Source organism: Aptenodytes forsteri, unplaced genomic scaffold (genome assembly GCF_000699145.1).
Source record: "Aptenodytes forsteri isolate BGI_AS27 unplaced genomic scaffold, ASM69914v1 Scaffold99, whole genome shotgun sequence".
In the NCBI taxonomy this organism is placed as follows: Eukaryota; Metazoa; Chordata; class Aves; order Sphenisciformes; family Spheniscidae; genus Aptenodytes; species Aptenodytes forsteri.
In genome coordinates this window covers 5,837-21,255 of record NW_008795321.1, presented here as the reverse complement: position 1 = coordinate 21,255, position 15,419 = coordinate 5,837, and the positions used below count along the sequence as shown (strand labels likewise).

Sequence of the window (15,419 nt, the reverse complement as noted above, 5' to 3'; positions counted from 1 at the left end):
CACACTTGATGTAAAACACGTTTCTGAAATACTCCATTGGGACAGACAGTGCCAGAGCCTCCAAAAGCAAACCTCACCCTCTCAGAATCACCCTGAAGAACAATTACAGAATTATTGTGGCAAGTTACAAAACAGTTAGAGAGGCATGACTTTTCATAAATAAATGGCCAGGCACCTGGCTCTCCAGGGCCCTGAACTTCATGCAGAATGGACGTTTTGCTCACTAATATCCTGCAGCAGGTCAAGGCAGAGGAACTGCAGGTGCTGTGCACATAACAGTACACAGTACTGACAGCAGAGAAGACAGTGCTGCTATAGCGAGGCATTCATAGAATTTATGTGCAGAAAGTATTTATCAGAGGACAAATACACCCACTCTTTCTGTTGTTCTGCCAGTTTTTCTGCCAAGCATTTTATCAGGACAGGGTCCACTTTGGAGTCAAACTTGTTGGCAAACCAGTGCCCGTAATTCAGAAGCCATCTTAATTCTGCAGCCCCATAGATGCAGACACTGCGAAGATGGGTACCAGTGCAGGGAGGATACAAATGGTCTTCAAGATAATTCCATTTCACCAGACGAGTTTTGCTTTGTAGGTCTGTTATGTCCTGGGCCGACCTTGGAACTTCCCCAGGGACCCCGGGAACACGTACAAGAGTGGCCCAGAAGTGTTCATCTGGAGAGTATGTATCCCTTGACCACTCAAAAAAATCTTTTGCTAGAGAACTTTCAAGGGTATATTGAATAAATGCTCGGCTTAAAACAAAATAGGCACTGCCTACAAATACCTCAATATTATGAGGTGGCGGATTCTTGGAAATGTTGGTTTTTACAGGCATCTGCATGTATTCGTAAGGCACTTTCATAAGTTCATAGTGATAAGTAAATCGTTCTCTTTTGCTACTGCTTGGCTTTATAGTTTCCAGCATGTTTCCTCCACCAAGTTTCTTCAGTTCAGCGACCAACTCAAAATTTGACCTCAAAGGGAAATCTTGGCCACACAAATTAATAACATACTTCCAGGGAACTGAAGAGTCGATCAAATCAGACAAGCAATTGAAATCTGCTTGCAGCCGTGAAATATGTGCATAGTCCACTGTCTCCAATTTTGATGCAATAAAAATATTGGGGAAACATTTAGCTAGATTGTTCATAGCAGATTTGAAACTTTTTGCTGCTTTTTGGTCATAATGGATGCAGTAAATATTTTGATGACTGTACAGTGAATGTATGAGCCTTTCTACCATTACCGCATCTTTGTGAACAACCAAAGAATAGGCGATTGGAAAACTCTCCTCCTCTGGAGAAACAGGTTTTAGGTGGTATTTCCTAAGTGAATGATACATGTGGCAATCACTCATCATTGCTACGACATCTTCATCAGCTAAATCAATTATCTCTTTTCTTCTTATCTCTAAACTCTTTCCAATTTCATGGGGATCTTGTTCATATATAGATGAACAATTAATTTCATACTGGAACTCATTTCTAAGGTAGGAATACCTGTTTCTAATGTAAGAAGTGCTCAAGAAGTGCTCAACCAAATAAATGCCCTTAGAGGGAAAAAAGTGTCTTTCAACATGGAGGAGCTTCAGCAGTGCAATCAGCCACCCTGTAACACACAGGATCAGCATCTTCCTTCGTGCGGGACATTTGTAGGGACACTTGCGTCTCTTCATTCTGCAAGAAAACAGAGACATGTTTTATTGTATGTATTTTATTATACATACAATACATACAATACATTATAAAAAAACATGTTTTATTTATGTATTTTAAATCCGGAACAAAGCATCAGAGACAATTCCAGCTTCTAACAAAGACATGTGCACACCGGTCTGCCTACAGCATAAACACCACCTTAGCAGGACAGGGCACTGGAAATCTGCAGTTTCTTCTTAATCATCATGTTAATTCAGACACAGATTTTACCACAATAATAGGCAAAGATTTCATTCCCCTGAATTAGCCAACTGAAGGCAATAAACCAACTCATATTTCAGATGATTTCCAGCTGAATAGGAGTGTTGGAACAAGACTCCCACTGTTTATTTTCCAAACCTTTTTTTAATTTCTTATGAGTCACAAACTGAAGTACAGCAACCCCTGCACTGGCAGAAACATGACTGTCCTCTAAGTGAGTAGGAAGGATTGTTTATTTTCCCTGAGTAACTCCAGGGGATTCAATGGGAGCAGCAAGGGGATCTCTTGTGAGTCTGCAAAGAATGTGTGCTTAATGATAGATATTAGTATTTAAAAGAAATAAAACGTTAAACTAAAAGCTTTAGAATTCAGTCAGAGCATTCTCATTATCTCTAACACTGGGGCTGGCCCATGAAGATGTCCACGGGGAAATGAATTTCCTTCCCGTCCTCCTCCAACAGGGTCTGACAAGCCCAAAGTCCTCCCTGTGTCCAGATTTCTTCTGGAAAATACTGCTAACCTGCCCTGAAGAAAGAGACGGATGAAGACATAGCACTTCCATCCACTAGAATGAGTATATCATGTAACCTTTTGAAGGCAGGAGGGGTAGTAGTGAGCAATAGCGTATCTATCCTGTTCTCTGCCGTGTGACACAACCTCGGATGCGACTGCAAAAACACACACATGGCCCCTTTTTATGCAGCAGGGTATTTAATAACATTCCTGTGTAGCAACTTAACAACTGAGGTTTTACCACAATAAAAGCTAAATACAGTGATACTCTTTCCATATAGCTTCGCTTTACCAGCTGAGTGCAAGCAGCATTGTTGCTGTCCCTGAATTCAAATTAGACCAGAGTCTACATCCAGATGCAGCATTAAACTTAGCTCTACTTAGCTTAAACTAAACTCTACTTCATCTCTAAATTGAACAGCTCCCAATATTTTCTTTTGAGAAGAAGCTGTTCCAGAATGCTTCAGAGTGAGTAAAATGGTGGGGCCATCAGCAGTGGCTCAGATGTCTGCAGATCTCACGTATGCATGTAAAATCAAGTATTGAGGCGTGCGTGCAACACTTACTGCAAGACTAACTGAGGCATCTTTAGCATTCCCACCAGTGTCAGGTCTTGCAAGCCGTAGCTTCAGTTAAAATGCAGCCTGCCAAGACAAAGCTGCTTCATTAGTCTGACCTCCCTAACTTTGCATTTCCCTGTGTGTCTTTCTCCTTGATATTTCTCGTCTGGGGGCAACAGAAAGGAGAAGGAAATGCCACCGCCTTGTTTCACCTGGGGGTGCCAGGTATAGACCAGGGAAGGGAGCAGGGTGAGCCAACACGTACCTATTTTGTAGAAGCCAGACCTCAGCAGCTCTCTGCAGGTTTTACAAACAGCCTCCAGGTACGCTAACAAAGAAAGAGAAAAAACAGATCTACCTCCCCACGAACCCAAAAATCCCACCTTCCCCCTTAGCCAGCAGATGCTTTCCTTCACTTCTTCTCCAAGCTAATCTAGCTCAATGTCTAATGCACGTGTCCCATTTACCTACTTCCTTCCTGTACCTATGTTCCTGGAGAAAAGTCGCTCTCAAAAGCTGCTCCTAACCAAAGCCAGGTTTCCAGCCACGTGACAGAAGCCCTGCGGAGGGGAACACAGCTAACCTGCCCGCATTTTTAATTTCGAGGGAGAAGACCTGTGTGGTGTGATCTCTCTGTGAAGCCCGCCCTGTGCCTCTGCCCAGTGGTCTCCCTGGCTACCAAGGACAAGCCCTACCACTCCTCGCTGAACAGGGATCGCCTCATCCAGGGAGTGAATCTTCCTTTCCTCTCTACCCCCTTCAAAAAGGCAAAAGAGAGCCTGGACAAAGAAAAAGGAGGGTGAAAAAAAAGCATATCTTCCACTGTTCCAAAACCCCTCTATCTATGGTAGCCCTGGCCAGCTTCCACCCAGTGCCAAACATTCTGTTTCTAGGCAAACCAACAAAAAAACCATCGCGCCACACTTCCCTGCCTGAAACTACCAATCTAGAACACTGGAGCCCATTGTGGTCCGGAGTTAGACCAGAACGTGCAAGAAATCACCTGGATAGCACTGAGGACTCCCTCTTTGCAGCTGATGAGCAAAGGATCCACACTCGGCTCCCTGAATATTCCTACGGTTTTCGGCACTGCCAACCACAAGACACTATTGTGCCATATAAAGAGGTCACAGAAATCCAGAAGACTGTGGTGACATGGTTCAAATTCCTTGTGAAGGAAGGAATTAAGGAGCACTGGTGAGAAGTCTCAGCTCCTCCACCGAATCCCTTGTTTATGGAGAATCTCTCCCTGATCCTGGCCAGCATCTGGCTATCCTGAGCCAGTGATTACATCAACAGCCCCATCTGTTTGTTGGTTTTTTGTCTTTTTTTGGGTTTGTTTTTTTTTTTCTTTTACAACACACCCTATATCACCATCACCACAGTGGTCCAGACAGAATCAGGCCATGTGTGACCCCAACCACTCTTAAGCACTCATCCCGCCAGCAGTGCAGTTCACCACTACCAATATCGTGCTGTCCCTCCTGCTCCATCCTTATCACATTAAATTCATACTCTCTTGTTGTTACCTCCGAGGCACTCCACAGCCAGGCTCGGTATATCAGTACTATATGTATCAGTATATCAGTACTAGGGCAACAGCTTTGCTCTTTAGGAACAAATCATTTATCTCTAACCAGGATGAAGTTAGTTTCTGCAAAAGACCAGGATATCTTGAGGAACAGTGCGAGACCAGGGAATTACATCCCTCGGGACAGAAGGGCCACCACTAATTTCATCAAGTTTTGATTCAAGTGCAAAACTCCTATTTCTTACCACATGCATCACTCGAAGCCCCACCCAGACATAGCAGTGTACCGTACACGCAGTCCTCTCTGGAGGAGGAACGAATGAATGACACGCGGCAGACAGGAACAGGCACCTAGAGCTACCTGAAGCATCTACCTGGGGTAGCATTGACCAGATGCTACCTCCGGTTATCTTGCTCATGAGTATTTTTTTCTTGGGTGCTTCCATGCTATATGCAGGACCAACTTTCTCTCTTTTGCACAAAGATTTTCTACTAGGAAGGGTGCTTGGCACTGCCATCTTGCCTTGTTTCGTAAAACGCTTGCACTTTCTCTTCTATATGCGAGAAGAGTCCTGAGGAAATTAATGGAGACTGATCTCATCTTGTGACAAACACATATTGCACAGCTGGTCTATATACACATATATACAGTGTCTAATCTGGCCAGGGCACTTACTAGCCAGGATGCAAAGTACTAAATGGTTCAGAGAAGTTAAATGGGTGGGTTTATTTATCCTTTGCATCTGTAAGCAAGAACAAATATATACAGTGTCTAATCTGGCCAGGGCACTTACTAGCCAGGATGCAAAGTACTAAATGGTTCAGAGAAGTTAAATGGGTGGGTTTATTTATCCTTTGCATCTGTAATGCAAGAACAAGAGATGGTCAAAAAAAACAAACATGCAATAAATACAAGGGAAACACCTTTGTGTTGTGTAACAAAACACAGGTTCTTACACAACACATAATTATAGCCTGTCATAAGGTACCTTAAAGACCATGAGCTCAGCAGGATTCAAGAAGGAATTAGGCAATCAGCTGGCTATTGAGAGTTTCCAGAGTTACCTTTGCCGATACATAAATACAAACGGAAAGCTAAATTCCCTGGAACCACGACATCAGGCAATTACCAGCTGCCAAGACTTGTGACTGGAAATTCTTACCAATAAAAATGTTTCTTGTGACCATCACTCCGTTCTCTGAATCTGCTTTTATCTACTGCTGGACCAGAAGAAGGATTGCTAGTTAGATCTGTGTCGGCAATATTTGTATCCCACACAGAGAGTGGCCAGATTTTCCACTGGTGTATTTTGCTGCTTTTTTTTTTTTTTATTTTCCTCCCTGCCAGAAGCCATTTTGGGCAGCTTTACACCTTCAAACACTTCAAATCATTCGCTTTCTGCAACTGCGCAAGCTGCACATTGACAAAAAAGGAGGAACAAAGAGGGTGCTGGGAGAATTTCACACCCTCCTGAAAAAGTTCAGCTGCCGATCAAGTCCTTCCACTCGCTGAACACTGTGTTGGCCTTAGTCAGCAGAATAAACCCTCCCAAGGGGACTGAGCAAAGGCTGAGCCTTGTTGCTTTCAAATTGAAACTCTCGGTTCTCCCCTCCAAGGTGCTCTCCAGCTAGGCTCAGCTGTCTGTGTCTGCCTAAGGCAATGATGCTGGGCTTGCAGAAGGACCAGAAAATACATGGCACTCTTCAAGCAGGCAGTGGAGCTCCACTCCCTCCTACGTGCTTCAATCCAGTGAGCACGTCTCGGTTTTTGGGAGGCTGCAGAAGAATTCTGCAGCTCTCCTGTGGCTCACACAACACTCATAAAACCCTACAAAACCCATAAAACCGGAGGATAGGCTTTTTCCCCTGCGTACTGAAAGTGTTGAAAGTTATGAACCAAGCTATGGCCAGCTAAAGGAAGTGCTGGGAAGGAAGGCCAAGCTGAAGGCAAAAGCATGCTAGAAAATGTGTATAGGACTTACACTAGAATTAGACCTTGGTTTCTACTGACCTGCAGCAACTGGGGGAGAGAGGGAAAACATGGAAATAAGAACAGAGGAAATAATGCATATGTGTCTATAGACACTCATATATGTATTTCGGGTAACACCGCAAAGGTTTGGACAAGTGAAGTGAAGTATGGCCTGATCACAGGGGAATATCTGTGGAAGACCTGTTGCCTCAATAGTCACTTCCAGCTGCTATCAGCCAGATGTGCAGAAGTTCACCTTCCTGCAAAAAATTGTTGCTCCTGCTTGCGAACTACTGAATCTTATTCCGGCAATCTGTAAACATAAATTAACAGCTAGTGAAGCTGCAGATTACCCAAGAGTGTGCAAACCCCTACAGTGGGCACATCACAAATGTCAAAAGCAGTGTTTGCACTCATACACTATCCATAGGCAATTTGCTTGGGTAAATCACATACCATGCTCAATACCCAAGCTCGTACTGGAACACTATCACAGTGTAACCTATAAGGCCAGGGAAGCATATTGAACCAGTGGCTATTTCTCTTGGTTTTTACAATACAGATTACTATAACAACACAAAAATGTTGAATTTCTACTGAGAGACCATAATTGCTTGAAACGTTAACTGCTTGCAAGGTGAAACCAAAGGAAAGTCTAATTAAAGGTAAATTAAAGCCTGCTTTTAGGATTCTTTTGGGAGAGGAAAAAAAAAAGTATTAAACCAATTCTAATTCTAGCTCCGCTGGCTCATAACATTCCTACACGCCATCAGGCACTTACCCTGTGGACTTCCCTAAGCATGCCTTTGGGGTGTGGCTACTCCGGATCTGTCGTGAGCAAAGACCACAGCACATCATGCATGTATCTGAACGCCTTTCTATTGGAGGGAAGCAACACCCACAGCACCCCACTCCTCCCCCTCTCCTTCCCCCACCAACCCTGATGCAGCCTGGGCTCCCGGACTCTGCTCTTGGGTGCTGAGAGGGTGACAAGACAGCATTCAGCACGAGAACACAGCCGCCTGCTGGTGACTTTCTCCCATACCTGCCCTTTGCCATCCCATCCCTCCAGGAGTCACCCCGACTCTCATGAACAGGAATGGGGGCGAGTTTGCATGGCCAGGCACTCAAGGAGGGCAGGGGCCCTGGGTCTTCACTGGGCATAGGACTTCTGTCCAGATCCTCCCCAAGTTATATAGCACTTTCACAAACCCTGGCTCCCAGGGAAATCCTCCTCTCCTCTCTTTGCACCACACTTTTGCTAGACCTCCCATATTTTACCCTCTCCGTGTTGGCAAAGAACAAACACCCGCATTTGTATCAGTTTGATTAACAGACCCATTATCAATTTGTTACATCAAACTTTAATCCATGGCAATTCATCTGAAGATTTCCATTGGAGAAATCTGCATTTCCCTTGTTGCTAGCACCGTAACACAAGACAAAAGAAATTTTACTAAAATCTGGGAAGTGGCTCTCCCTTCACAACTGCTGCTCGCATTCAGAGAAGATGGACGAAGGCAAAGCATCCATCCCCCAAGCATGGACTACAGGTCTTAGCCTCTCAAAGATCATGCCCTCAGCTGCAAAGATTGCTGTGTTGAAGATTTCTTTATTCATAAAGCCACGCACACTGCTCAGGATTCAATCACAAAATGAAAACAGGTCAAGTTGTTGGGAAGAGGAGGAAGTCCTCTCCCTATGTGCTTGGGCTTCAGGTGGGAGCGCAGGGTTGTGGCTGGGGAGCAGTCCAGCTAAGAGCTTTCACTCATGAACCGCAGGCATTAATTACAACTCTTCTGATTGACAGCAAGGCTCTAGTGTGCCTTCTGTGATACTGAAATTCAAAAGGCGATCCCTGAGAAGAGTTAAGCAAGGGTCAGGTGTGCTGCTAACACCAGGTGCAACCTGGTTGAAAAACCCTGAACAACCCACTCTGTAAGCCATGTGAACAACCAGGTGCTTTTGCATTTCACTGGCACTCCTGAAAAACATGTGCATTGCCTCAAGTCAATATATTTCTTTCAAACTCAAAAGAAGCATTTCCTATTTCAGGATTTTTTTAGTTAAACTGAACTGAAAAAAGTTCTAAAAGAAATCCAATTTTGAATAGGAACGAAGTATCACAGATGGCAACAATCCACATTTTGGCTTGGTTTGCAGTTTAGCCTTTTTGTTTTGTCAAAATTAAGCTGGATTAGAGCAACGTTTGCTTCTTCATTTGCATTTCTCATAACAAAAAACACGTTCCCTTCCGTAATATTTGTAAAAAGTAGCAGTGGCAATCCTGGCCTCCACAGCAGAGCCTAAGAGGGAGTGATGATCTGCCTGACCAAAAAGCTATTCTGCAGTTTCACCTGAATACTGTGCCATTTTTGTTGCATTCTGATCTAAACACACTGGCTAAGGCCACTGAGCCCTATCACAGAGGTAGCGAGGTCATTGCAAATGAAGCTTGTAACTCTCCTATATTACTTAATTTGTATTATTTATAGTTCCATAACATCAAACATCTAAGATGCTGCAGAAACACCACCAATCAGTGTAAGCTAGATTTAAATTAGGTTTGAGTGTGCCTATCTGAAGTTTCACTGTGTTTACCAAATCACTGCAAAAGCAGACCTTTTCAACTGTTGCATCTTCTCAGTCCTATACAGACAAATAAATCGTCATGGTGCAGCTGGTGAACTGCATATCCAGGGTAGCATAGGATACCTTCTACCGGCCCAACATCTCTTCCCTGGAGGGAAGCAGACCACACATACACAAAGAGGACTGGGGAGAAGTCGTGCCCACCTCCTTGTGAGCCCATGGCCCTTGAAAGAAAAATAGGAGCTGCTGATGCTGTGTGTTGGAAGAGGAACAGGACAGTCAGATATTAACTGGCTGAGTCTCTACACTATGAGATGTGGTGGTCCAAATTTCTGCTCTGAAGAGTCTCCTGTGAGCACACAAATTAATTTATTGGGAATAACATTTTTTACAAGGTGTACATCCATTCCTTCAGAGTAAAACAAGTTTAAAGCACCACTCGTACTGAGAAACCATATAACCACACCATCATGCATTATTTCATAGAATCATACACTGGTTTGAGTTGGAAGGGACCTAAAGGTCATGCAGACCACACATACACAAAGAGGACTGGGGAGAAGTCGTGCCCACCTCCTTGTGAGCCCATGGCCCTTGAAAGAAAAATAGGAGCTGCTGATGCTGTGTGTTGGAAGAGGAACAGGACAGTCAGATATTAACTGGCTGAGTCTCTACACTATGAGATGTGGTGGTCCAAATTTCTGCTCTGAAGAGTCTCCTGTGAGCACACAAATTAATTTATTGGGAATAACATTTTTTACAAGGTGTACATCCATTCCTTCAGAGTAAAAGCAAGTTTAAAGCACCACTCGTACTGAGAAACCATATAACCGCACCATCATGCATTATTTCATAGAATCATACACTGGTTTGAGTTGGAAGGGACCTTTAAAGGTCATCTAGTCCAACCCCCCTGCCATGGGCAGGGACATTTCCACTGGACTGCTTGAGGTTGTCCCACAACATCTAGGAATGAGTTCTGCTCCCTGGCATAAAATAATGTGGTTAAATTACCCAGAGTGCTTCTGGATTTGGCCTTGAAGAAAACTAGGAGAGAACCTCTTCTGTATCCTGGTTGCTGTACCACGCATGTGACACCCACCTTGCCCAATGTTTGTCAAACTAAGCATCTGAGGTCCCTCCACAGCTGGTAGAAAGATATAAGGACCTGCAAAGGACCATCAATTCATCCCAGAACACGGGCTGCAAGACAGGCTGGATGAGGCATCCCTAGGAAAGTCACTGCCCCAACAAACAGGAGTCAGGATAAAAGCACAGCTTTTGCACCAGCACTACGAGCTCTGCCAGCTCTGCTTGCAATGGCGCAGCCTTGGTGCATCTCTGGTGTGAAGCATTCTGGGTGTAGCAGCATTGCACGCAACCCTGATCCTCTGCCAGTAACACCCCAGCAACTCCTTCGCCCCAGAGCGGTGCTCAGGAGCAATGGAGAAAAGCCAGCCTGGAAGCTGTTCTGGTCAGCACAAGCCTGAGCCGGCCCAGAGAACCAAACTCCCACTCTGGCTGGCCTCCAACGGCTCGTATCCACCAGGGTTACAGCAGCTTCAGCCCTCTTTGAGGCCACCCCTCTATAAAGGGTTAAGGAGGAATTCGAGCAACCCAGAGAAGCAGACAGGTTCCCTTCAGCAGCACAGAGAAACTGCCAGGCTTTGGGCTCACGCTGCCTCTCTGAAGGCTTGTTTCCACTTTACTAAGACCTTAATGATTTACATATGGAGAGCCCTGGCTCCTGAGAGAGCCCAGGGCTTTACTGCTGCTCCTCACAATATTATTTCTGCTGTTTCCATAAACCCTATGTATCTGGAGTAACAGCAACTCCCAGTCTGTGCAGCTCAGTGATGCCAATGTCATTCTTGCACAGGAGTAGTCTGCAGCTCCCTTCACCCTGAACAGGAACAAATTACCAACTCTCACATTCCTCTTGCACTGCACAGCAAGTCTCACTAGTCAACCGCCTCTTGCATCCCTGTATCGGCAGTACAAGTCAGAAAATATGAAAACTGGCTGCCTTGCGGCAAAAAAGATAGCAGACCCGCCCTGGCACTGAAGAAGCAGTCCCTGCCCCTCCAGAAGCTTCTGTTCCTATTTCGCAAATGACTCACCTATGGCTATTGGAAAAAGCCTTCTTGGGAATAAAGTCGTTTCCAAAAAGCTGTTCCTTTAAAGTAACAGCTGCATTATTCAAGGTAATTTTTCTTTAACGGAAAAGTCAAAGACCTGTGGGTATTTACATTTTAACATCTACTCTTTTCTCCTTCTCCCCATTTAGCAAAAACTCCCATTTTTGGAACAAACTCAACCATGAAAAACAGTGAAGGTTCAGACAAGCTACTTTTGATAGAGACCATTTGTAACTAAAAAGTACCCAATTAAGAGTTTGCTTTAACTGGTCCAAAAGGGCAAATGTGTCATTTCCCTCATCAAAATCTATGGTCTTCTTCCAACCTTTCCTATGCACTGCAGAGGTGCTCCCAGTTTGTCTGTATTCAGATCACACCAATTTATTAACAGCTCATCAACCACTTTGTTTGAGACTACAAGGAATTTTGCAGCTCCCCAGCACTTCATTCCCTTTTGTCGTTGTGTCTTTTCTGATATAGCTTGTACTCCACTAAACACAAGTGCTTCAGTGATTAAAGGTAGCAGCTACCAGGTGGATCTACAGAGCCCACAAGTTCCCTGGGTGCTGCTCGCAGGATGGAGCTGTCATGAACCACTCGGGTCCATCACAGGAAGCCCAGAGCCTGGTGGGGCCAAAATGCACTGGAGACCTCCCCGCAGGCAGAAGGATGAAAATCCTGCTTTGAAGGTTGGGGTTTGTCCAGGGAGGCTGGAGGGATCTCTGCTCAGAGCGGGCTGGCCCCACGGAGAGGGAAAGGCACTCCAGACAGCGCTGAAAGCAACAGGTGCAGCAGCAGAACACGCAGGCAGGGCTACCTGAGGAAGCTTGTAAAGCTCAACCACCAACTACATTAAGCTACAGAAAAACAAAAGCCATGATCTCCCTTAACATGTAGCCCTATTGAATTTATACTACTTCTTTTCTACTTTTGCATTACCCATCAAAGAGGTCTGTGACTCTCTACAGTTGGCTACAGATGCCACAAACAATTTTTGGTGTCTTGCCAGACGGCCAGCTGGTGGGAACCATCTCTTTAGCGGTAGTCATATTAGCTTGGGAGTGGTTAACCCGGGGCGTGGAGTGGTAAGACACGTTGGCTGCTACCAGAACGGGGATTCTTGGAAAATTCAGGCTGTGAGAGGCAGTGCTCTCTCCTCGCTGGATGTGAAATACATAGCACTCACAATGAATGCTATCGTGGGGCAACCTGCTTTTGTGCTTGACACAGAGCAAGAGTTAAGTGAAAAGGTCGTCTGAATGCAAGTCTGTGGAAGGAGAGGAAACAGAGAGCGCGAATGCAGGGGAGCAGTACTCCTACCCTACCATGTTGTTCTCTCTCCCATGCAGGAGCCCTTCTGCCGACACACAGCACAAACCAGGCTCCTTGCTTACCACTTAGGTTAAAAAAAAAAAAAAAGGGGGAATGGGTGCTGAGAAGGAGCAGCAGAATAGAGGTTGGGAAATGATGAAAGAGGAGAATTGAGAGAGGGATCAATGAGGGCAAGTGCTTTCATGTAGGTAGCATTAACAACAACAACAAATCAGAGCAGCAGAACAGGTGCTTTCTCCGACTTGCTACTCCCCCATCCCTCAAGGGCATCTGAGGCAAAACCAGTGTCTACAACTTCCCGTGGAAACCAGGTCACAGCATATTTCAGCAACCAACACCATTACCATATAGTAGCAGGAACTACAGGAACAATTCCCTCTCCTCCAGGCAAAAACACTTTGGGAAAAGTTCTCCCTGATAAAATATCTCTGTTTGCTTAATACACCCCCGCTTACACAGCAATGCAAATTTGGTCAAGTTGTTTGCATGACCAACTCTGGAGAAAGACACAGTTAGTTCCTTCTGGTTTTCCCTCTACTCTGTACAAATCAAGTCACTTGATGGGTCTCTGGGGAAGGCAGAGGGGACGATGTTCCTAGGAAGCTGAGGAAGCAGAAAAGTAATGATGTGCTTTGCTAAGCGATTTTTTATATTTTTTTTTTTTTCAGTAAACTGTCCAAATTAAACTTTTAACTACTTGATTATTCAATGCTGCTAGCTGGGAAAGTTAACTTATTAATGCAGTAGTGTTTACTGCTTCTAACTGGTTATTTCCATTGCAAAATTATCTATTGATAAGGATCACAGAGCTTCTGTATGAGTACTTTTTACTGTCATTAAATCTAGATCAGTTGATTCTATTGAGTTTGTCTGGTTTTCCACTCACTTTCCCCGCACTGGAGCCTCAGCCTATGCCCCTGTAACATAGCAGTGCCCACTACCAGCCTCGTTCCACACAGCTCACCCCTTTGTTTTGGCTTGCCTGATGTAATACTTAGATTTCCTCTAAATGATGGACAACTAAAGAGCTAACTAACTATAATTACTTATATGCTGCCTTATGGACCTCTAATTGTGAGATGTGGAAAAATACGCCATTACTTTTAGACCCAAGACTAGTTAAATGATAAGCCAATTTTAAGACCCTGAAGACTTAAAACAACACAGTACCCCAAGGAAAAATAACAACAAAAATCTACAGTTTACCACAGCCTGTTTTGTGCTTCTGGAAGAGGAAAGACAGCTTCTTACCACATACATGGGAAACACCGGTTCAGCAAAGATTTGGCAATTATGGGTATCACATACAATTTTGTCCCAGTGCTAAACATGAGGACTCTTCATTGCACGGGATACTTAGATCTGTGTTTCCTAACAGAACCTGCTGTCCTGACAGTAAGTTGTTTTGCTTGTCTGTCTGCCACTAGTCCCAACTCTCTATATGTTCTTTAGAAAAGGCTGGATGCTCTTTTTTAGTTGCCTCCAGTACATCGGTGATCCCCATAATTACAGTAAAATATGTAACATTAATTCCTGCATATCCACGTCCCAGAGATATGTCGAGGTAAAGGAAGTCTGTGTCTCTGCTCTCTGGCCAGGAAAAGAGGCAAGCGACTTCCGCAGGGTCATGCAAGAAGACAGCAGCACAAGAGAGAACTGAACCCGGCCCCTCTGCATCCCCAACTAATCTGAAATGCTTTACAATAACTTTTGAATGGAAGCTGTTCTGGTGGAGGCCTGAAAAGAAAAATCTCTTGGCAAATCCCTTGGTACGTCCCAAACTGTTCTGTCCTGCCAGTCAGAGGATTTGCAGCCCTGCTAAAGCAAGGAAGTGTTTAGAAAGCCCAGGGATAGTTGGCCATGGAAATTCTCAAGCCTGACTGCTCATACGTTGAGTATTTAAATTCTTGGACTTCAAGAGATGGGAGTATCCATGTTTGCCAAGGACTTAATGCACCATAAAGGCAGAAGTCAAGATAAAAATAAAAATAAAAGAAATAATTAATTATTTAAAAAACCCCACAAACCCTGATAAATAGAGTTTACTCACTTCTAATTTAGGGCAATCTAGAGTTTAACATCTTTGTTCCAACTCATATGAGAGTTTAAAATACCACTACTACTACGGTGGAGACAGGGTTAACTTTTACCTCCAAACTACCACATAACATAACATAAAAATTGGGCCCAAAGGGCCAGAACTTGTGTACATTGGCAAGGAGTAGCACTGTAAAAGAGGGTGGAAGTTTCCTGTTAGACAGGGATGCAGGAGCAACTGCACCGCACCACAGAAAAGCTCCCATTAACAGCTCAAAATATGTCTCCATTTCCTTCACCTCTCCACCAAGCTGCCTGCAGACTGTCGTCTGCGAGCCCGCGCTGCAAATCGCCCCCTTTGAGTCAATTCCTCCCATGTCAAAGCCTTCACCACCAAAGTCACAGCTTGTCACATCAGCAAGATCATTTCAAGGACAGCTGCAGACCTACCTCCTGGATTTTGCTGTGGTCTCTTCCCCTTGCAGAGCTCTTTAGGATGCTCTGCCCCAGAAGATTGACACGGGCACGGCCAGCTCGGTGGTTGAACAAAGTCCTGGTGTCTGCTCCATCCTGCCGGTGCCTGCAGCCTTCAGCTTTATCGGTGTTTCAAGCGCGTATGAAGTCGGATGTACAGAAGTAGCAGGGATGACATTATTGCTTGCACAGATTACAAAAGAAAAGTGTAAAATGTTAGCTGAAAAATAGTGAGTATGGAGGCTTTGTGTGATAAGCTGTAAAAGCCATTATCTATATAATAAGCATATATTTTTGTTTACTTGCATAGCATTTCTAAGTGCCAAGAAGATGGGAAAAAAAACACTGT

At 44.5% G+C, this 15,419-nt stretch overlaps 1 protein-coding gene across 1 annotated transcript; it reads right to left on the bottom strand.

Moving 5' to 3' along the window:
- Positions 1–312: 312 nt before the first annotated feature.
- On the bottom strand, positions 313–1,677 carry GCNT4 (glucosaminyl (N-acetyl) transferase 4, core 2). The gene has a single exon (XM_009279915.1). It carries the CDS (start codon positions 1,675–1,677, stop codon positions 313–315), a length of 1,365 nt encoding a protein of 454 aa, XP_009278190.1.
- Between the last annotated feature and the right edge of the window lie 13,742 nt (positions 1,678–15,419).